General features: G+C 49.0%; 1 protein-coding gene across 1 annotated transcript in view; it reads right to left on the minus strand.

Annotated features, from left to right (window-relative positions):
* Positions 1-22775, minus strand: part of LOC149439289 (uncharacterized) — a 29058-nt gene that overhangs the window by 1810 nt on the left and 4473 nt on the right. The window contains exons 2-7 of the mRNA XM_089659213.1: positions 10327-10436; positions 7076-7210; positions 6866-6989; positions 6493-6749; positions 6208-6414; positions 5793-5934 (exon numbers count right to left, since the gene is read on the minus strand). Coding sequence (XP_089515339.1) covers positions 5793-5934; positions 6208-6414; positions 6493-6749; positions 6866-6989; positions 7076-7210; positions 10327-10410 — 949 coding nt within the window. The 5' untranslated portion in view covers positions 10411-10436. The remainder of the gene's footprint in view (positions 1-5792; positions 5935-6207; positions 6415-6492; positions 6750-6865; positions 6990-7075; positions 7211-10326; positions 10437-22775) is intronic.

Genomic DNA, 22775 nt, shown 5'->3' on the forward strand with positions numbered 1-22775 from the left:
CCCAAAACAGGAATGGTTTTACAGGTGGAGGCCACTGACATTTTTTCCCTCCTCATCTTTTCTGATGTTTTTGCCTTTGGCTAGGGTCGGTGTCACTACTGGTAGCATGAGGCCATACCTGGACCCTACAGAGGTTGCACAGGCAGTCCAACCCCTCCAGGATGGCACATCAATAGGTGCCATTGCCAGAAGGTTTGCTGTGTCTCCCAGCACAGTCTCAAGAGCATGGAGGAGATTCCAGGAGACAAGAGCATGGAGGAGATTCCAGGAGACAGGCAGTTCCTCTAGGAGATCTGGACGGGGCTGTAGAAGGTCCTTAACCCATCAGCAGGACCGATATCTGCTCCTTTGTGCAAGGAGGAACAGGATGAGCCCTGCCAGAGCCCTACAAAATGACCTCCAGCAGGCCACTGGTGTGAATGTCTCTGACCAAACAATCAGAAACAGACTTCATGAGGGTGGCCTGAGGGCCCGACGTCCTCTAGTGGGCCCTGTGCTCACTGTCCGGCACCATAGAGCTGGATTGGCATTGGCCATTGAACCCCAGAATTGGCCGGTCCACCACTGGCACCCTGTGCTTTTCACAGATGAGAGCAGGTTCCCCCTGAGCACATGTGACAGACGTGAAAGGGTCTGGAGAAGCCATGGAGAACGTTCTGCTGCCTGTAACATGGTTCAGCATGACCGTTTTGGTGGTGGGTCAGTGATGGTCTGGGGAGGCATATCCATGGAGGGACGCACAGACCTCTACAGGCTAGACAATGGCACCCTGACTGCCATTAGGTATCGGGATGAAATCCTTGGACCCATTGTCAGACCCTATGCTGGTGCAGGGGGTCCTGGGTTTCTCCTGGTGCGGTGGGTCCTGGGTTCCTCCTGGTGCGGTGGGTCCTGGGTTCCTCCTGGTGCGGTGGATCCTGGGTTCCTCCTGGTGCGGTGGGTCCTGGGTTCCTCCTGGTGCGGTGGATCCTGGGTTCCTCCTGGTGTGGTGGGTCCTGGGTTCCTCCTGGTGCAGTGGATCCTGGGTTCCTCCTGGTGCCGGAAGTCCTGAGTTCCTCCTGGGGCAGTGGGTCCTGCGTTCCTCCTGGTGCGGTGGGTCCTGGGTTCCGGCCTCATGTGGGGAGAGTATGCAGGCAGTTTCTGGAGGATGAAGGAATTTATATCATTGAATGGTCCCCACACTCACCTGACCCAAATCCAATAGAACTCCTCTGGGATGTCATGTTTTGGGTCCATCTGACGCCGCCAGGTTGCACCTCAGACTGTCCAGGAGCTCAGTGATGCCCTGGTCCAGATCTGGGAGGAAATCCCCCAGGACACCATCCGTGGTCTCATTAGGACCCTCCCCCGACGTTGTCAGGCATGCATACAAGCACATGGGGGCCACACAGACTACTGAGGACCATTCTGAGTTGCTGCAATGACATTTCACCAACATGGACTCGCCTGCTGCATCATTTCTTCACTTTGATTTTCGGGGTGTCTTTGAATTCAGTCCTCTGTAGGTCGGTCATTTTCATTTCCATCCAACGATGAGGCATCCTTACGTTCCTCACCCATCCCCCGTCCATGTCAGTATAGAGATCCAGCAGGAGATTCCTCCCCATTGAGATCTGATGGGTTGTCAAAGTCTTCCTTTCATTTTTGAGCCGTGTAGTTAATGTCTTTATTCATGGACCTTAGTCAGAGAGTGAAGACACAACAGAACTGTCTTTTATAGGAGTGACAGTGATGAGGGGTTTATGGGTTGAATGTCCTCACACCCCTCTATCACTCATCGCCATCTTCCCAACACCAGAAGACCTGCACTCCCTGATTCAGTCCATGATTTAGTCATGAAGAACAGCGGGGCTGAGCCCCACCAGAGGTCAGAGAGTGAGGATGGGGGGAGAACAACCAAGATAAAGACTGGACTGATCCTAAAGACCACCATCATTGGTTTATTGACTCTTACTGACTCCTCCCCCATTATCACTTTCTGTTTAAGGTTCCAAAATTTGCGGATATTATCACATTATTGTCAACGTGTAAAAGTCTGTCCTCCAATCACATCAGATACTCACCGGCCACTTTACGAGGACCACCTGTTCAAAGGCTTGGTAACACAAAATAGCTAATCAGCCAATCACATGGCAGCAACTCAAAGCATTAAGGCCTCTAGATGTGGTGAAGACGACTCGCTGAAGTTCAAACTGAGCATCATAATGGGGAAGAAAGGGGATTTAAGTGACTTTGAACGTGGCATGGTTGTTGGCGCCAGACGGGCTGGTCTGAGGATTTCAAAAACTGCTGATCTACCGGGATTTTCAACCATCTCTAGGGTTCCCAGAGGATGGTCCGAAAAGAGAAAATATCTAGTGATCGGCAGTTGTGTGGAGGAAAATGCCTTGTTGAGGTCAGAGGTCAATATCTTGTTGAGGTCAGAGGTCAATGTCTTGTTGGTGTCAGAGGTCAGAGGAGAATGGGCAGACTGGTTGGAGATGAAAGAAAGGCAACAGTAACTCCAATAACCACTCGTTACACCAAGGTATGCAGGATACCATCTCTGAACGCACAACCTTGAAGCAGATGGGCTACAGCAGCAGAAGACCACGTCGTGTGCCACTCCTGTCAACTAAGAACAGGAAACGGAGGCTACAATTCACACAGGATCACCAAAACTGGACAATAGAAGATGGGAAAAACGTTGCCTGGTCTGATGAGTCTGGATTTCTCCAGAGATGGCTGTGTGTGAAAATCCCAGCAGATCAGCAGTTTTTGAAATTCTCAGACCAGCCCGTCTGGCACCAACAACCATGCCACGTTCAAAGTCACTTAAATCCCCTTTCTTCCCCAGTCTGATGCTCGTTTTGAACTTCGGTGAGTTGTCTTCCCTATCTATGATGGAGGGGATGTGTGATGAAGGGGGGGGGGGGGGGTCTGTGATGAAAGGGGTCTGTGATGAGGGGAATCTGTGATGGAGGGGATCTGTGCCGAGGGGGATCTGTGATGAGAGGGGTCTGTGATGAGGGGGATCTGTGATGAGGGGGATCTGTGATGAGAGGGGTCTGTGATGAGAGGGGTCTGTGCTGAGGAGTTTGTCATAGAGGGGATCTGTGATGAGCATGGACTGTGATGAGGGGATCTGTGATGAGGGGTCTGTGATGGGGGGGTCAGTGCTGAAAGGGATCTGTGGTGGAGGGGGGTCTGTGCTGAGGAGTTTGTCATGGAGGGGATCTGTGATGAGCATGGACTGTGATGAGGGGATCTGTGATGGGGGGGGGGGGGTCAGAGCTGAAAGGGATCTGTGATGAGGGGATCTGTGATGGGGGGGGGGGGTCAGTGCTGAAAGGGATCTGTGATGAGGGGGTCTGTGAAGAGAGGGGTCTGTGATGAGGGGGATCTGTGATGAGGGGGATCTGTAATGAGGGGATTGTCATGGAGGGGATCTGTGAAGAGCAGGGACTGTGATGAGGGGATCTGTGATGGGGGATCTGTGATGGAGGGGATCTGTGCTGAGAGGGATCTGTGCCGAGGGGGGGTGTGATGAGAGCAGTCTGTGATGAGAGTGGTCTGCTATGAGGGGGATCTGTGCTGAAGGGATTGTCATGAAGTGGATATGTGATGAGCAGGGACTGTGATGAGGGGATCTGTGATGAGGGGTCTGTGATGGGGGGTCAGTGCTGAGAGGGATCAGTGATGGAGGGGGGTCTGTGCTGAGGAGTTTGTCATGGAGGGGATCTGTGATGAGCAAGGTCTGTGATGGGATGTCAGTGATGGGGGGGTCCGTGATGGGGCATTCTGTGATGAGGAGGATCTGTGAGGAGTGGGGTCTGTAATGAGGGGGGTGTCATGGAGGAGATATGTGAAAAGCAGGGACTGTGATGAGGGGATCTGTGATGAGGGGGGGTCTGTAATAAGGGGATTGTCATGGAGGGGATATGTGAAGATCAGGGACTGTGATGAGGGATCTGTGATGGGGGGATCTGTGGTGGAGGGGATCTGTGCTGAGGGGGGGTCTGTGATGAGAGCAGTCTGTGATGAGAGCGGTCTGTTATGAGGGGGATCTGTGCTGAAGGGATTGTCATGAAGTGGATATGTGATGAGCAGGGACTGTGATGGGATGTCAGTAAAGGGGGGGTCCGTGATGGGGCATTCTGTGATTAGGGGGATCTGTGATGAGGGGGGTCTGTAATGAGGGGGGTGTCATGGAGGAGAGATGTGAAGAGCAGGGATGTGATGGGGGGATCTGTGATGAGGGGGGGTCTGTAATGAGGGGATTGTCATGGAGGGGATATGTGAAGAGCAGGGACTGTGATGAGGGATCTGTGCTGAGAGGGATCTGTGATGAGGGGATCTGTGATGGAGGGAATCTGTGCTGAGAGGGATCTGTGATGGAGGGGATCTGTGCCGAGGGGGGGTCTGTGATGAGAGCAGTCTGTGATGAGAGCGGTCTGTTATGAGGGGGATCTGTGCTGAAGGTTTTGTCATGAAGTGGATATGTGATGAGCAGGGACTGTGATGAGGGGATCTGTGATGGGGGGTCAGTGCTCAGGGGGATCTGTGATGATAGGGATCTGTGCCAAGGGGGGTCTGTGATGAGAGGGGTCTATGCTGAGGAGATTGTCATGGAGGGGATATGTGATGAGCAGGGACTGTGATGAGGGGGATCTGAGATTAGGGGGATCTGTGATGGAGGGGGGTCTGTGCTGAGACATTTGTCATGGAGGGGATCTGTGATGGAGGGGGGTCTGTGCTGAGGAGTTTGTCATGGGCATCTGTGATGAGCAAGGTCTGTGACGGGATGTCAGTGATGGGGGGTCCGTGATGGGGGGTCCGTGATGGGGTGATCCGTGATGTAAAAAAGGGGGATGTGGTGGGGGGAGGTTGTGATGTGAAGGATCATGAAGGGTCATAGCACCAACATGACACTCGGACCTCCACCAGAAAAAAATGTTACTGCCCGGACCCCCGTAAATTGTAATTCAGTACCCCTGATCTATACTATGTGCAGCAATCTTCTTGCCTTGGGTCTGAGACTATACAGACATATCCCTCCACCCGGCACTGTCAGCAAACAACAGGGCAAGTAACCCCGGGAGAATTGCTAGATCCAAGCATGGGACACAAGACCTAAGGCACACACCCAAGTCAAGCAATGCCTATGGGGAAATCAACATTTTGATGCCAGCTGAACCCCACAATCTAAGCATTTCTGCCTCCTCCCCCCTCCGCTATCATATCTGGCACCTTTTGGGGGGGGGGAGCGATTAGCTGGTTTTGACAGGTTCCCGCTCCCACTTCTGGCTCAGTTCATCACAGTGAACGGATCCGGAAGTTCGGCGCCCCCTGCAGCCCTCTGGGACACTTCCAAGGTCCCAGATCACTGCAGCCCATTCACAAAGTGCAGCATGTGCAGTTGGAAACCAGTTTCCCTTAGTCAAGATGGCGGTGCCAGCACCTGACAGCCGTTTGAAGAATCAGCTCAGGGTGAGGACACCGCTGGATGCAGGGACAGGTAAGAGTCCTATAATTAAAAGTCAGCAGTTACAGTATTTGTAGCTGTTGACTTTTAATTTTTTTTTTTGGGGGGGTTGGGGGGGGAGGTGGCGGTAATTGGTTTTAAATCCAGCCTAGACACATGAACTGCAGCACAGAGGACAAAGATTATCTGAGAGAAATACAGGACGGGGAGCACAGCTCAGAAAAGTGACCAGGATATTACAGGCTGGTATCGCCCAGTCCCCGCCCTACTTTTGGACCAATCAGTGAGCAGTATAGGTGGAGGGATGTATTTAGTATTAATGCCCCACCTGTGCTGATCTCTGTAGGAGTGTCCTCCTCTATAAATGTCACCATTATTCCATCCTCCTCCAAAGACTGCCGCTCGTCCCTCACATATGTCTCGTCTTCTTCTGCTTTACCCTCAAATCCTCTATCGCTCAGATCTGCACCCTAAACCAGGAGAATGATAGAAAAGATCATCTGTAAAGTTTAATATCGTCACATCACATATAAAAAATCCACACATCACCTCCACGAGTCCACGTTCTAGATCAGGGGTGTCAAACTGGCGGTCCTCCAGCTGTTGCAAAGCTACAAGTCCCATCATGCGTCTACCTTTGGAAGTCATGCTTGTAACGGTCAGCCTTGCAATGCCTCATGGGACTTGTAGTTTGGAGGGCCGCCAGTTTGACACCCATGTTCTAGATGCCCTGTCCCACTAACCTTGTAATAGTGAGGGATGGTGTGACCTTCCTGTTTGGAATCCCAGGAATGCAGAGGATGGAGACATCTCTCTGGGGGGTTCCTGGTATTAGGTGGCTCCATGAAATCCTTGAATTCTTCTGAAAACTCCTCCATCACTCCATACTCCTCATCCTCCTCTTTAAACTCTTCTTTAACAACAATATTATGATCCCCGAGGTTTCCACTCTGAAAGATATAATTAAACATTCCCTGTAACATACTATTGTATAAATCCACAACTACCAGCGATCGTTACTCATCTACCTGATAATATTTTGTATAGCTGTGATCGTCCTGTGTGGAGGCTCGGGAATACAGAGGACGGGGACATCTCTCTGGGGGGTTTTGGTGGCTGGATGACTCCACCATGGTGTCCTGGTACAGATCTTTGTGTAGGTCCTCCATCAACCCAACCTCATCCTCCTCCTCTTTTATCTCTTCTTTAATATTGATCCGTGTGGAATCCCGGGAATACAGAGGACGGGGACATCTCTCTGGTGGGTTCCCATTCCTGGATCCATCTGTAGGAAACACACACACTGACTGAATCCATTGTTTCTATGTGTTTATCAGATGATGGGGGATCTAGGTGGATCCTCCGTACTGCTCTCTCCTTTACAATAAAGTCTCCTCTTACCCGGTGATGTGAGGGGCGGCTGATTGTCCATCATGACGTCCTTGTAGAGATCCTTGTGTCCTTCTAAATACTCCCACTCCTCCATGGAGAAATAGACAGCGACGTCCTGACATCTTATAGGAACCTGACACACACAATGATACAGTCACCATCCAGGCACACCCCTTGTCTGTTACTGGAGAATGTCCCAGAATTCCCGGCACCGCTCACCTCTCCCGTCAGCAGCTCCATCATCTTCTTGGTGACTTCTAGAATCTTCTGCATGTTGTCTCTCTCGGGTTTTAGGGAGTCCCATGGAGGCACTGTGATGGTCGTATGGTCACCTGACTTCAGAAGAGGAAAACTCTGTATTGAAAAACCAATAGAGATATCAGGTGACCTCCCAGAATCCTCCTCACCTCTCGGGTCAGGTCTGTGTTTTATTAATAGAGATAGGAGTGATGTCATGTGACCTCCCAGAATCCTCCTCACCTCTCCGGTCAGGTCTGTGTTTTATTAATGGAGATAAGAGTGATGTCATGTGACCTCCCAGAATCCTCCTCACCTCTCGGGTCATGTCTGTGTTTTAGTAATAGAGATGAGAGTGATGTCATGTGACCTCCCAGAATCCTCCTCACCTCTCCGGTCAGGTCTGTGTTTTATTAATAGAGATAGGAGTGATGTCATGTGACCTCCCAGAATCCTCCTCACCTCTCCGGTCAGGTCTGTTTTATTATTAGAGATAAGAGTGATGTCATGTGACCTCCCAGAATCCTCCTCACCTCTCCGGTCAGGTCTGTGTTTTATTAATGGAGATAAGAGTGATGTCATGTCACCTCCCAGAATCCTCCTCACCTCTCCGGTCAGGTCTGTGTTTTATTAATAGAGATAGGAGTGATGTCATGTGACCTCCCAGAATCCTCCTCACCTCTCGGGTCACGTCTGTGTTTTATTAATAGAGATAAGTGTGATGTCACGTGACCTCCCAGAATCCTCCTCACCTCTCCGGTCACGTCTTTGTTTTATTAATAGAGATAAGAGTGATGTCATGTGACCTCCCAGAATCCTCCTCAACTCTCAGGTCAGGTCTGTGTTTTATTATTAGAGATGAGAGTGATGTCATGTGACCTCCCAGAATCCTCCTCACCGCTCCGGTCAGGTCTGTCTTTTATTAATAGAGATAAGTGTGATGTCATGTGACCTCCCAGAATCCTCCTCACCTCTCCGGTCAGGTCTGTGTTTTACCATAATGTAAAGCGCTGAGCAAACTGTCGGCGGTATATAAATCCTGTATAATAATAATAATAATTGAGATGAGTCATGTCATGTGACCTCCCAGAATCCTCCTCACCTCTCGGGTCAGGTCTGTGTTTTAATAATAGAAATAAGTATGATGTCATGTGACCTCCCAGAATCCTCCTCACCTCTCCGGTCAGGTCTGTGTTTTATTAATAGAGATAGGAGTGATGTCATGTGACCTCCCAGAATCCTCCTCACCTCTCCGGTCACGTCTGTGTTTTATTAATAGAGATGAGAGTGATGTCACGTGACCTCCCAGAATCCTCCCCACCGCTCCGGTCAGGTCTGTTTTATTATTAGAGATAAGAGTGATGTCATGTGACCTCCCAGAATCCTCCTCACCTCTCCGGTCAGGTCTGTGTTTTACCATAATGTAAAGCGCTGAGCAAAGTGTCGGCGGTATATAAATCCTGTATAATAATAATAATAATTATTGAGATGAGTCATGTCATGTGACCTCCCAGAATCCTCCTCACCTCTCGGGTCAGGTCTGTGTTTTATTAATAGCGATAGGAGTGATGTCATGTGACCTCCCAGAATCCTCCTCACCTCTCCGGTCACGTCTGTGTTTTATTAATAGAGATGAGAGTGATGTCACGTGACCTCCCAGAATCCTCCTCACCGCTCCGGTCTGTTTTATTATTAGAGATAAGTGTGATGTCACGTGACCTCCCAGAATCCTCCTCACCTCTCGGGTCAGGTCTGTGTTTTATTAATAGAGATAAGTGTGATGTCATGTGACCTCCCAGAATCCTCTTCACCCCTCCGGTCACGTCTGTGTTTTATTAATAGAGATAAGAGTGATGTCATGTGACCTCCCAGAATCCTCCTCACCGCTCCGGTCTGTTTTATTATTAGAGATAAGTGTGATGTCACGTGACCTCCCAGAATCCTCCTCACCTCTCGGGTCAGGTCTGTGTTTTATTAATAGAGATAAGTGTGATGTCATGTGACCTCCCAGAATCCTCTTCACCCCTCCGGTCACGTCTGTGTTTTATTAATAGAGATAAGAGTGATGTCATGTGACCTCCCAGAATCCTCCTCACCGCTCCGGTCTGTTTTATTATTAGAGATAAGTGTGATGTCACGTGACCTTCCAGAATCCTCCTCACCTCTCGGGTCAGGTCTGTGTTTTAATAGAGATGAGAGTGATGTCACGTGACCTCCCAGAATCCTCCTCACCTCTCCGGTCAGGTCTGTGTTTTATTAATAGAGATGAGTCATGTCATGTGACTTTCCGGAATCCTCCTCACCTCTCCGGTCAGGTCTGTGTTTTATTAATAGAGATAAGTGTGATGTCATGTGACCTCCCAGAATCCTCCTCACCGCTCCGGTCAGGTCTGTTTTATTATTAGAGATAAGTGTGATGTCATGTGACCTCCCAGAATCCTCCTCAGCTCTCCAGTCAGGTCTGTGTTTTATTAATGGAGATAAGAGTGATGTCATGTCACCTCCCAGAATCCTCCTCAACTCTCCGGTCACGTCTGTGTTTTATTAATAGAGATGAGAGTGATGTCACGTGACCTCCCAGAATCCTCCTCACCGCTCCGGTCAGGTCTGTTTTATTATTAGAGATAAGAGTGATGTCATGTGACCTCCCAGAATCCTCCTCACCTCTCCGGTCAGGTCTGTGTTTTATTAATGGAGACAAGAGTGATGTCATGTGACCTCCCAGAATCCTCCTCACCTCTCCAGTCAGATCTGTGTTTTATTAATAGAGATAAGTGTGATGTCATGTGACCTCCCAGAATCCTCCTCACCTCTCCGGTCAGGTCTGTGTTTTATTAATAGAGATAAGTGTGATGTCATGTGACCTCCCAGAATCCTCCTCACCTCTCCGGTCAGGTCTGTGTTTTACCATAATGTAAAGCGCTGAGCAAACTGTCGGCGGTATATAAATCCTGTATAATAATAATAATAATTGAGATGAGTCATGTCATGTGACCTCCCAGAATCCTCCTCACCTCTCGGGTCAGGTCTGTGTTTTATTAATAGAGATAAGAGTGATGTCATGTGACCTCCCAGAATCCTCCTCACCTCTTGGGTCAGGTCTGTGTTTTATTAATAGAGATAGGGGTGATGTCACGTGACCTCCCAGAATCCTCCTCACCTCTCCGGTCAGGTCTGTGTTTTATTAATAGAGATAAGAGTGATGTCATGTGACCTCCCAGAATCCTCCTCACCTCTCCGATGAGCAGGGAAATGATCTCCAGGATGAGGTTTAGTATCCTCTCAGTCATGTGACTCCGGTCCTCCTCCATCCTCATTGGTCTTGTGATCTATACTGGTTTTCCTGTAGACCAATAAGTAATAACAGAGAATTATCTGGACTGTACTGGTTATACTAGGATGGGGGTGTATGGGGGATAATATGAGGGTTTCTGTCATGTACCCAGTGGGATTACACACAGAGATACATTCAATTTAGTGTTTTCTTAGTTTTGAATTATTCAATGTAAAGTTTTGTTTTGATTGGTTTATTTTTGTTTAGTTTTGATCTGCTGGCAAAGAAAGCTGAATAAGATTCCCTTTATGGTCACAAAAACAGATTTGATGGCTTACCTGTAAAATTCATTTCTTGGAATACATCACGGGACACAGAGCGACCTTAATAAATCTTACTCAAAGGGATGTCCTAAAGCAATGCCCATGAGGGGAAAGTGGGATGTCGTAAAGCAACGCCCATGAGGGGAAGGTGGGATGTCCTAAAGCAACGCCCATGAGGGAAGGTGGGATGTCCTAAAGCAACGCCCATTAGGGGAAGGTGGGATGTCCTAAAGCAACGCCCATGAGGGGAAGGTGGGATGTCCTAAAGCAATGCCCATGAGGGGAAGGTGGGATGTCCTAAAGCAACGCCCATGAGGGGAAGGTGGGATGTCCTAAAGCATCGCCCATGAGGGGAAGGTGGGATGTCCTAAAGCAACGCCCATGAGGGGAAGGTGGGATGTCCTAAAGCAACGCCCATGAGGGGAAGGTGGGATGTCCTAAAGCAACGCCCATGAGGGGAAGATGGAATGTCCTAAAGCAACGCCCATGAAGGGAAGGTGTGATGTCCTAAAGCAACACCCATGAAGGGAAGGTGTGATGTCCTAAAGCAACACCCATGAGGGGAAGGTGTGATGTCCTAAAGCAACGCCTATGAGGGGAAGGTGGGATGTCCTAAAGCAACGCCCATGAGGGGAAGATGGGATGTCCTAAAGCAACGCCCATGACGGTAAGGTGTGATTTCCTAAAGCAACGCCCATGAGGGGAAGGTGGGATGTCCTAAAGCAACGCCCATGAGGGGAAGGTGACACAGCAACCACCAACAGGCCAAAAATGACCTCACACATCAGCCTGCAACCATTACAACAACAACTCATTCTCAGCCCCTCTATCATCCTCCTGGTAAAACCCTGAAAACGTGTAAACAAATACCAGTTTACGGTCCTGCAGAACTGAGCTACTGAAGCTTGATGACGGATAGCCCAGGAGGTATCTATTCTTCTGGTAAAAAGTGCAAATTTGGAAAAGGCCGAGCCTTTCTTTCACCCAATAAGCTCGAGTGATACACCGTTGAAAATTAGTGGTGCACCGTAATGAAAATTATGGTGCCGAAACCGAAAAATTCAAAATACACTTGGCCGAAAGTCGAAACCGAAATGCGCAGTTTTTAAAAATGAATATATATTTTTTGAGAAAAAATACACTTTGATTAAAAAAAAAAACAAAAAAAAGCCCAATATATACCCCAACTCTTTTTTAAATATGAAAGAGGATGTTACGGCGAGTAAATAGATACCCAACACGTCACGCTTTAAAATTGCGCATGCTCGTGGAATGGCGTGAAACTGCAATACTTAAAAATCTACATGGGGGATGCTTTAAAAATTTCTACAGGTTAGCAGTGTAACATACACAGGAGGTCTAAAGTGAGAATTATTGCTCTTGCTCCGACGTTCATGGCGATACCTCACGCGTGTAGTTTGAACAACGTTTACATATGTGGGCGTCGCTTCCATATGCGTTCATCACTACGTGGGAGCACGGGGGGATGGGAGCACTTTAAACTTTTTTTTTTAATTTATCTAATTTTTTTTTTTGCACTGTCCCTTTCAAAAAAATGTATCACTTTTATTCTTATCACAAGAAATGCATGCATCCCTTGTGATAGAAATAATTAGTGACAGGTCCTCTTTATGGAGAGATATGGGGTCAATAAGACCCCACATCTCTCCTCTACAATGTAAAGCATTGGATCAAAAAAAAAAGCATTGATCTAGTGCTTTATAAAAAAAAAAAAATGTCTTGAACCAGAAAGGACATCACTTTGGTCCTCCAAGGGCATAGAGATGAGTGGCGGCAATTTTTCCTTCACTCATCTCAATGTCCAGCGCCCATCGATGGTTTCTCATCTAAGGCTGAGAACTGCTGAGTGGCGGCCAGTGGTGGCAGTGGCAGGCGGCGGCAGTGGCCGGGGTTTTTTCGGCACCTGTATCAGTGATTTTTTTCATTTCGGCCAACAGGCGAAAGGGGTGTTTTCGGCCGAAACGTTTCGGCCACCGAAATTTCGGTGCATCCCTAATGAAAACCAATAGAAAATAGTGGACTTGGTAGTCACTTGACCCTTCTTTGGTCCTTCGAGAAGGGCAATAGAAAGATTAACTGCCAGACCGTGGCTGAAAGTTTCTGATACAATCTGACAACCTGCACCACAAAAAATGTGGAATTGTGTTTCCCGGTGGCTGAAACCTAGGAAAAAACCCAGCCAAGCACTTTCCTGCTTGGAAAGAAAAGCTGAAAACTCTTTAGGAAAAGAAGACGGCCAAAGTCGAAGGATCCCCTTGTCATGGAGAAGGATCAGGAATGGTCCCCTGTAAGGAAGAGTTTAGATATCCTCCTTTCCAAGGCAATGACAACAGGACACCACCTTCCTTACCTAAAATCTAAGGGAAGGTCCCAAATAAGCTCAAAATGGAGGTCTCCATAGAACAGAAAAAAGCCAAGATCAAAGATATGTATAACACCTTGCACAAATTGTACATATCTTTGATCTTGGTCTTTTTTCTGTTCTATAGAGACCTCCATTTTGAGCTTATTTGGGACCTTCCCTTAGATGTTAGGTAAGGAAGGTGGTGTCCTGTTGTCATAGCCTTGGAAAGGAGGATATCTAAACTCTTCCTTACAGGGGGCCATTCCTGATCCTTCTCCATGACAAGGGGATCCTTCGACTTTGGCCGTCTTCTTTTCCTAAAGAGTTTTCAGCTTTTCTTTCCAAGCAGGAAAGTGCTTGGCTGGGTTTTTTCCTAGGTTTCAGCCACCGGGAAACACAATTCCACATTTTTTGTGGTGCAGGTTGTCAGATTGTATCAGAAACTTTCAGCCACGGTCTGGCAGTTAATCTTTCTATTGGCCTTCTCGAAGGACCAAAGAAGGGTCAAGTGACTACCAAGTCCACTATTTTCTATTGATTTTCACACACCAAAGCATTTAACCTCTGAGAGAGGACTGCCGAGGCCGAACTCTGACCCATGACTGTAGTTAGAGCCAGAATCATATCAACCCTTGTGTGGAGAAAAGCCAAGATCCCACTTGTGAAGATGACCTTCCAAGCCTCACTACAGGTCCCATAGGATTTCCGGGTCCTGTGGTAAATATTTCTTGAAGTAGCCTTACTGGCCCTCATAAGTATGGTAATAACTGCATCAGATATTTCCTCGTCCTTCAGGATTCTGGCTTTAATAGCCATGCCACAACTTTAAAGAAGGTAGGTATATCGGCTCTTCCGAGAGGATATCAGGAAAGAACATAATGATCAAAAGATCGTCTACCAAGATATTAATGTCGGAGCACCATGCCCTCCTGGGCCAGGCTGGAGCAACCAAAATCAATTGTGTTTTCTATGCTAAGTAGACTCAGAAGAAGCTGCATCAGAAAAAAGACATAAATCAGAGAGGATTAACCCCATGGTGTCACCAGAGCGTCCAGTGCAACACCTGCAGATTTCTGTCCCTGGAATTGAGAACAGATCCATATCTGGTGATCCCCTCCTCGAACAGAGTCCCCAACACCAGGTAAAGACTCCTTTCCTTCAAAGATAACTGCCAGCGGCTGAACGCTCTACCTGACAATTCTCCACTCCAGGAAAGTGAACTGTGGGCAGAGCGGGGACATAAGGATCTACCAAAGGCAGAATGAGGTCCACCTACTTTTAGGACACTTGCCTCCTGGTGTCCCCGACAACATATGCATGCCACATCCTTGGTGTTGCCAGAATGCCCGCCGCAGTCCCGGGCATGTGACAGGTTCTCTCTAATAATACCCCCTTGTGCTCCCCTGAATCTAATCAGATTCAGATCACACTGCATTGGATTCCTTCATGGTTTGTTTTACCTGTTGCTTCTGGGTTAGCAACAAGAAGGGCAAGGGAAGGAGAGCAGACGGGAGTCCACTCTGATCACTCCCCTCTACCTGGTGGCCCCCCGCTATGCCAGTCCTGGGCCCACAGATGGGCTAGCGGAGCACAAGATACATGGCGAGGGTGCGTGGAGCAGGTCACCTCCTACACACCCCATTTATATAAACCGTGGTGACTTAAAACCCAAATCCTAAACAAATGTATTTCCTGTAAAGGAGAAGATAAATTCTTCTCCTACCTGCACCACCGAACTACACTCTGATGGAGACCCAATACTGGATGAAGTCTTATAAAAATGACTCTTCCTGGAGTTTCCTTCTCCTGATCCTCCCCCCCCCCCCACAGTGCTCAGTGGTTTACCTGCCAACGTCCATGGTAATACTGTTTCCTTGAACTCTACCCTGTAATGTGTTGCTGTACCTTGTCCCTCAACCGTGTCCCGTACCGTGTCCTTATATTGTGCCACGTACCGTATCCCTGAGCTGGGTCCTTGTACCATTGCCCTATGTCGTGTGTCTTGTCTTTCTACAGTGTACTGTATTATCTCCATCAACCTTCTTCCTCTACTGGGTCGCCATTACGTCTCCCTGTACCGTGTCCCATACCATCTCCCTGCACCGTGTCTCGTACCGTCTCCCTGCACCGTGTCCCGTACCGTCTCCCTGTACTGTGTCCCGTACCATCTCCCTGCACCGTGTTCTGTACCATCTCCCTGCACCGTGTCTCGTACCATCTCCCTGTACTGTGTCCCGTACCATCTCCCTGCACCGTGTCCCGTACCATCTCCCCCATAATGTGTCCCATACCATCTCCCTGCACCGTGTCCCGTACCATCTCCCTGTACCGTGTCCCGTACCATCTCCCTGCACCGTGTCCCGTACCATCTCCCTGCACCGTGTCCCGTACCATCTCCCTGTACCGTGTCCCGTACCATCTCCCTGCACCGTGTTCTGTACCATCTCCCTGCACCGTGTCCCGTACCATCTCCCCCATAATGTGTCCCGTACCATCTCCCTGTACTGTGTCCCGTACCATCTCCCTGCACCGTGTTCTGTACCATCTCCCTGCACCGTGTCCCGTACCATCTCCCCCATAATGTGTCCTGTACCATCTCCCTGTACCGTGTCCCGTACCATCTCCCTGCACCGTGTCCCGTACCATCTCCCTGCACCGTGTCCCGTACCATCTCCCTGCACCGTGTCCCGTACCATCTCCCTGTACCGTGTCCCGTACCATCTCCCTGCACCGTGTTCTGTACCATCTCCCTGCACCGTGTCCCGTACCATCTCCCCCATAATGTCCCGTACCATCTCCCTGTACCGTGTCCCGTACCATCTCCCTGTACCGTGTCCCGTACCATCTCCCTGTACCGTGTCCCGTACCATCTCCCTGTACCGTGTCCCGTACCATCTCCCTGTACCGTGTCCCGTACCATCTCCCTGCACCGTGTCCCGTACCATCTCCCTGTACCGTGTCCTGTACCATCTCCCTGTCCTCCTGCTGGTGACCCTCTAGTGATATAAAGATCTATATAGAGGAATCAGGACCTCCTTCCTCCTACTGGGGATCCCTCTAGTGATCTACATAGAGGAATCAGGACCTCCTTCCTCCTGCCGGTGACCCAACTAGTGATCTATATAGAGGAATCAGGACCTCCTTCCTCCTGCCGGTGACCCCTCTAGTGATCTATATAGAGGAATCAGGACCTCCTTCCTCCTGCCGGTGACCCCTCTAGTGATAGGATCTATATAGAGGAATCAGGACCTCCTGCCGGTGACCCCTCTAGTGATCTAAAGATCTATATAGAGGAATCAGGACCTCCTTCCTCCCGCCGGTGACCCCTCTAGTGATATAAAGATCTATATAGAGGAATCAGGACCTCCTTCCTCCTACTGGGGATCCCTCTAGTGATCTATATAGAGGAATCAGGACCTCCTTCCTCCTGCCGGTGACCCCTCTAGTGATCTATATAGAGGAATCAGGACCTCCTTCCTCCTGCCGGTGACCCCTCTAGTGATCTATATAGAGGAATCAGGACCTCCTTCCTCCTGCCGGTGACCCCTCTAGTGATCTATATAGAGGAATCAGGACCTCCTTCCTCCTGCCGGTGACCCCTCTAGTGATATAAAGATCTATATAGAGGAATCAGGACCTCCTTCCTCCCGCCGGTGACCCCTCTAGTGATCTATATAGAGGAATCAGGACCTCCTTCCTCCTGCCGGTGACCCAACTAGTGATCTACATAGAGGAATCAGGACCTCCTTCCTCCTGCCGGTGACCCCTCTAGTGATATAAAGATCTATATAGAGGAATCAGGACCTCCTTCCTCCTGCTGGCGACCCCTCTAGTGATCTATATAGAGGAATCGGGACCTCCTTCCTCCCGCCGGTGACCACTCCAGTGATCTATATACAGGAATCGGGACCTCCTTCCTCCTGCCGGTGACCCCTCTAGTGATATAAAGATCTATATAGAGGAATCAGGACCTCCTTCCTCCTGCCGGTGACCCCTCTAGTGATCTAAAGATCTATATAGAGGAATCGGGACCTCCTTCCTCCTGCCGGTGGCCCCTCTAGTGATCTATATAGAGGAATCGGGACCTCCTTCCTCCTGTCGGTGGCCCCTCTAGTGATCTATATAGAGGAATCAGGACCTCCTTCCTCCTGCCGGTGACCCCTCTAGTGATCTATATAGAGGAATCAGGACCTCCTGCCGGTGACCACTCCAGTGATCTATATAGAGGAATCAGGACCTCCTTCCTCCTGCCGGTGACCCCTCTAGTGATCTATATAGAGGAATCAGGACCTCCTTCCTCCTGCCGGTGACCCCTCTAGTGATATAAAGATCTATATAGAGGAATCAGGACCTCCTTCCTCCCGCCGGTGACCCCTCTAGTGATCTATATAGAGGAATCAGGACCTCCTTCCTCCTGCCGGTGACCCAACTAGTGATCTACATAGAGGAATCAGGACCTCCTTCCTCCTGCCGGTGACCCCTCTAGTGATATAAAGATCTATATAGAGGAATCAGGACCTCCTTCCTCCTGCTGGCGACCCCTCTAGTGATCTATATAGAGGAATCGGGACCTCCTTCCTCCCGCCGGTGACCACTCCAGTGATCTATATAGAGGAATCGGGACCTCCTTCCTCCTGCCGGTGACCCCTCTAGTGATATAAAGATCTATATAGAGGAATCAGGACCTCCTTCCTCCTGCCGGTGACCCCTCTAGTGATCTAAAGATCTATATAGAGGAATCGGGACCTCCTTCCTCCTGCCGGTGGCCCCTCTAGTGATCTATATAGAGGAATCGGGACCTCCTTCCTCCTGTCGGTGGCCCCTCTAGTGATCTATATAGAGGAATCAGGACCTCCTTCCTCCTGCCGGTGACCCCTCTAGTGATCTATATAGAGGAATTAGGACCTCCTGCCGGTGACCACTCCAGTGATCTATATAGAGGAATCAGGACCTCCTTCCTCCTGCCGGTGACCCCTCTAGTGATCTAAAGATCTATATAGAGGAATCAGGACCTCCTTCCTCCTACTGGGGATCCTTCTAGTGATCTATATAGAGGAATCAGGACCTCCTTCCTCTCGCCGGTGACCCCTCTAGTGATATAAAGATCTATATAGAGGAATCAGGACCTCCTTCCTCCTACTGGGGATCCTTCTAGTGATCTATATAGAGGAATCAGGACCTCCTTCCTCCTGCCGGTGACCCCTCTAGTGATCTATATAGAGGAATCAGGACCTATTTCCTCCTGCCGGTGAAGTGCTGGACTGGTGAAGCAAGCCCGACAGGAGGAGGAGCTGCTGCCGCCATATCACCCAGTCAGGCCAGGGATTGGGCATCCACAGCTTCAATATTTTATTTTTATTATCTAATCTCATTGGTCACTTCATGCCCTTCCCAGCCGGTGCCATTAGTACAGTGTCGGTGCTTTTTATTATCACTGATCCCTGTATTGGTGTCACTGGGGATGTCATTGACACAAAGTCAGTCCCCCCCCCCCCAGTGTCAGAATGCCCGCCACAGTCCCGCTATAAGTCGCTGCTCGCCGCCATTTGTAAACGCTATAACTTTCACTTAAACCAATTAATTTACATGAATTGGGATTTTTTTTTAGCAAAGACACGGAGCAGAATACATTTTGTCCTAATTTTATTTTAAAAAAAATTTACTGGATATGATTTATAGGTCAAAAATATTTTTTTTTTCTCAAAATTGTCGGTCTTTTTTTGTTTACAGCGTAAAAAATAAAAATGCACAGGCGATCAAATACCACCAAAAGAAAGCTTCATTTGTAGGGGGAAAAAAAGGACATGAATTTCATTTGGGTGCGGTGTTGCACGACTGCACAATTGTCAGTTAAAGTAACGCAGCGCCGTATCGCAAAAAATGGCCCGGTCAGGAGGGGGGGGGGGGGGGGGTAAATCCTCAGGAGGGGGAGTGGTAATAACAGCGTGGCTGTGCAGGGCTCCGCCTACACGGCCACGTCATTCATTCGTAGTGTTCTGTGAATGAATGAACTACAAGTCCCGACAGCTTTAGCTGCATTTTTCACTGCATAAAATATATCCACTCCACAGAAAATGTTTCTTCTCGCTGTAAGGCCGAGGGGAGGGGGGGGGGGTATTTGGAGAAATTGAGACTTCCCCTTACAGATATGGGGGAGGGGCAACATAACCTGAACTACAGTTCAATTAAAGTAACGCAGCGCAATAGTTAGTGTCAGATCGCTCGCCGCACTATCGCAGCCCCACTGTAAGTCGATTATTATGGCGTCCTAAACTTTGAATGTTTTTACCATTGTGCTGTTTATCTCCTCCTCCCCTCCCCCGCCTGTCTCCAGCACCGCACCCGGGGACTAGCAGGGAGGGGAGAGACCTTGCAATGTGATGAGCACCGATTGGCTGCTCCTCAGGAAAGGGGAGTGTCAGTTTCTCTTAAATTCTCAGCAGATGTGCATCTGCTGAGCGAGTAAATGAGGCGCCGGCCCCAATGAGGGAAAAAAACAAATTGGAATATTGCTATTCATTCGGACCCTTGCAGAATACATCCTTACATAAGATTTTGGCGGAGTGCCCCCTTGTGTCAGAATGTGGCGGGGTGCCCCTTTACGTCACAGTTCAGCCCAGTGCCCTCTTTTGTCGGGGCTCAGCCCAGTTCCCCCTTTTGTGAGAGTTCAGCCCAGTGCCCTCTTTTGTCAGAGTTCAGCCCAGTGCCCCCTTTTGTCAGGGTTCAGCCCAGTGCCCCTTTTTGTCGGGGTTCAACCCAGTGCCCCCTTTTGTCAGGGCTCAGCCCAGTGCCCCCTTTTGTCAGAGTTCAGCCCAGTGCCCCTTTTTGTCGGGGTTCAACCCAGTGCCTCCTTTTGTCGGGGTTCAGCCCAGTGCCCCTTTTTGTCAGAGTTCAGCCCAGTGCCCCCTTTTGTCGGGGCTCAGCCCAGTGCCCCCTTTTGTCGGGGCTCAGCCCAGTGCCCCCTTTTGTCGGGGTTCAGCCCAGTGCCCCCTTTTGTCGGGGTTCAGCCCAGTGCCCCCTTTTGTCGGGGTTCAGCCCAGTGCCCCCTTTTGTCAGAGTTCAGCCCAGTGCCCCCTTTTTGCCACGCCTCAGCAGAGTGCCCCCTTTTGTCAGGGCTCAGCAGAGTGCCCCCTTTTGTCAGGATTCAGCGGAGTGCCCCCTTTTGTCAGGATTCAGCGGAGTGCCCCCTTTTGTCAGGATTCAGCGGAGTGCCCCCTTTTGTCAGAGTTAGCTGCTAACTGGACAATAAATGGTTAAGTGAGAAGCTCCTGGAAGAACAGAGAGGGGGAGGGAGATAGATGGGGAGAGGGGAGGGAGGTGGGGAAAGCTCCATGGTAAGGCAGAGACCACTCACCCCCAGGCTGCTCTCTGCAGGGTCAGACATCCGCAATCATACAGCCAATGGATGGGACAGACACAGAGAGGAGGGGCAGGAAGAGGTGGAGCAAAACAATACAACTCTCCTCTCCTGTCTATGGGGGGGGGGTGTGCTTCCCCGGACCAGTGTGCACAGCTGCAGCCTGTCCGCCCCGATGTTTACCGATCGCTTTCCCAAGTAAACCTCGCTGCTTGTCAGCCGCAGGGCTAAATGAAAGGAAAAACAACCTGCCCGGCGCCTGGAACGGCATGTCCCGGGCATCAGACGGTAGGATTTGCACATCCCTCATCTTGTAGAAAGACTTTTTCATTCTACTTTCACTGTCCTATGAAGCTGCATGACCCCAGACCCTCTGTCTGGACAGTGCTGATTGGCCCTGTGTTGATCACATGCACCCTCTCAAAAAAAAAAAAAAATCTCTAGCAATGCACACCAAACTGAGCATGTGCAGAGTGAATGCTAGAAATCTGTAATCAGCAGGTGGAAGGGGAGGATCAGAGAGAACACGAGGAGGATTAACCCCTTAGGTTCTGCAGTGAGTATAACAAGCATGCTTTACTGCATCTACAGGCTGATCGTACTGCTGGGGGTTTAGTAACACCTTAACCGATTGGCCGCCGCCCTGAAGCAGAAAAACTGCTACACGGCGGAAGGGCTGCACAAAACCGCGTGTATATATATAAAAATCTCACACAGTATAACACACAGTATATATATATATATATATATATATATATATATATATATATACAGTTGCAAGAAAAAGTATGTGAACCCCTTGGGATTACGTGGAGTTTTGCATGAATTGGGCATAAAATGTGCTCTGAACTTCATCTAAGTCACAACAATAGAAGAACACAGTCTGCTGAACATAATACTACACAAACATTAGATGTTGCCATGGTTTAATTGCACATAACATGTAAACATTCACAGTGCAGGGAGGAAAAAGTATGTGAGGCCCTAGCTTAATGACTTCTCCCAGAGCTAATTGAAGCCAGGAGTGAGCCAACCTTGACTCCAATCAGTGTGATGATATTGGATGTGTTGCTGACAGCTGTCCTGCCCTTAAAAAACACACACTTGTTTTGGGTTTACTGGTTTCAAGAAGCACTGTCTGATGTGAACCATGCCTCGCAGAAAAGAGCTCTCAGAAGACCTACCATCAAGAATTGTTGACTTGCATGAAGCTGGAAAGGGTTACAAAAGTATCTCCAAAAGCCTTGATGTTCATGTGTCCACGGTAAGACAGACTGTCTACAAATGGAGAAAGTTTAGCACTGTTGCTACTCTCCCTAGGCGCGGTCGTCCTGTAAAAATGACTGCAAGGCACAGCGCAGAATGCTGCATGAGGTAAAGAAGAATCCCAGAGTGTCAGCTAAAGACCTACAGAAATCTCTGGCACATGCTAACATTTTTGTTGACACATCTACAATAAGGAAAACATTAAACAAGAATGGAGTACATGGGAGGACACCACGGAGGAAGCCATTGCTGTCCAAAAAGAATATTGCAGCACGTTTGAAGTTTGCAAAAGAGCACCTGGATGTTCCACAGCACTACTGGCAAAATATACTGTGGACAGATGAAACCAAGATTGAGTTGTTTGGGAAGAACACACAACACTATGTGTGGAGAAAAAAAGGCACAGCACACCAACATCAAAACCTCATCCCCACTGTGAAACATGGCGGAGGGAGCATCATGGTTTGGGGCTGCTTTGCTGCCTCAGGGCCTGGACGGATTGTTGTCATTGATGGGAAAATGAATTCCAGAGTTTATCAAGACATTTTGCAGGAAAACGTACGACCATCTGTCCGCCAACTGAAGCTCCGCAGAGGATGGGTGATGCAACAGGACAATGACCCAAAGCATACAAGTAATTCAACAAAACAATGGCTGCAACAGCACAGAATACGCCTTCTGGAGTGGCCCAGTCAGAGTCCTGACCTCAACCCCATTGAAATGCTGTGGCATGACCTTAAGAGAGCGATTCACACCAGACATCCCAAGAATATTGCTACACTGAAACAGTTTTGTGAAGAGGAGTGGTCCAAAATGACTCCAGATCGTTGTGCAGGTCTGATCTGCAACTACAGGAAACGTTTGGTTGAGGTTATTGCTGCCAAAGGAGGGTCAACCAGTTATTAAGTCCAAAGGTTCACATACTTTTTCCTCCCTGCGCTGTGAATGTTTACATGTTATGTGCAATTAAACCATGGCAACATCTAATGTTTGTGTAGTATTATGTTCAGCAGACTGTGTTCTTCTATTGTTGTGACTTAGATGACGTTCAGAGCACATTTTATGGCCAATTCATGCAAAACTCCACGTAATCCCAA

Source organism: Staurois parvus, unplaced genomic scaffold (genome assembly GCF_062004578.1).
Source record: "Staurois parvus isolate SC_StPar_1 unplaced genomic scaffold, SC_StPar_1.0 ptg001135l, whole genome shotgun sequence".
In the NCBI taxonomy this organism is placed as follows: domain Eukaryota; kingdom Metazoa; phylum Chordata; class Amphibia; order Anura; family Ranidae; genus Staurois; species Staurois parvus.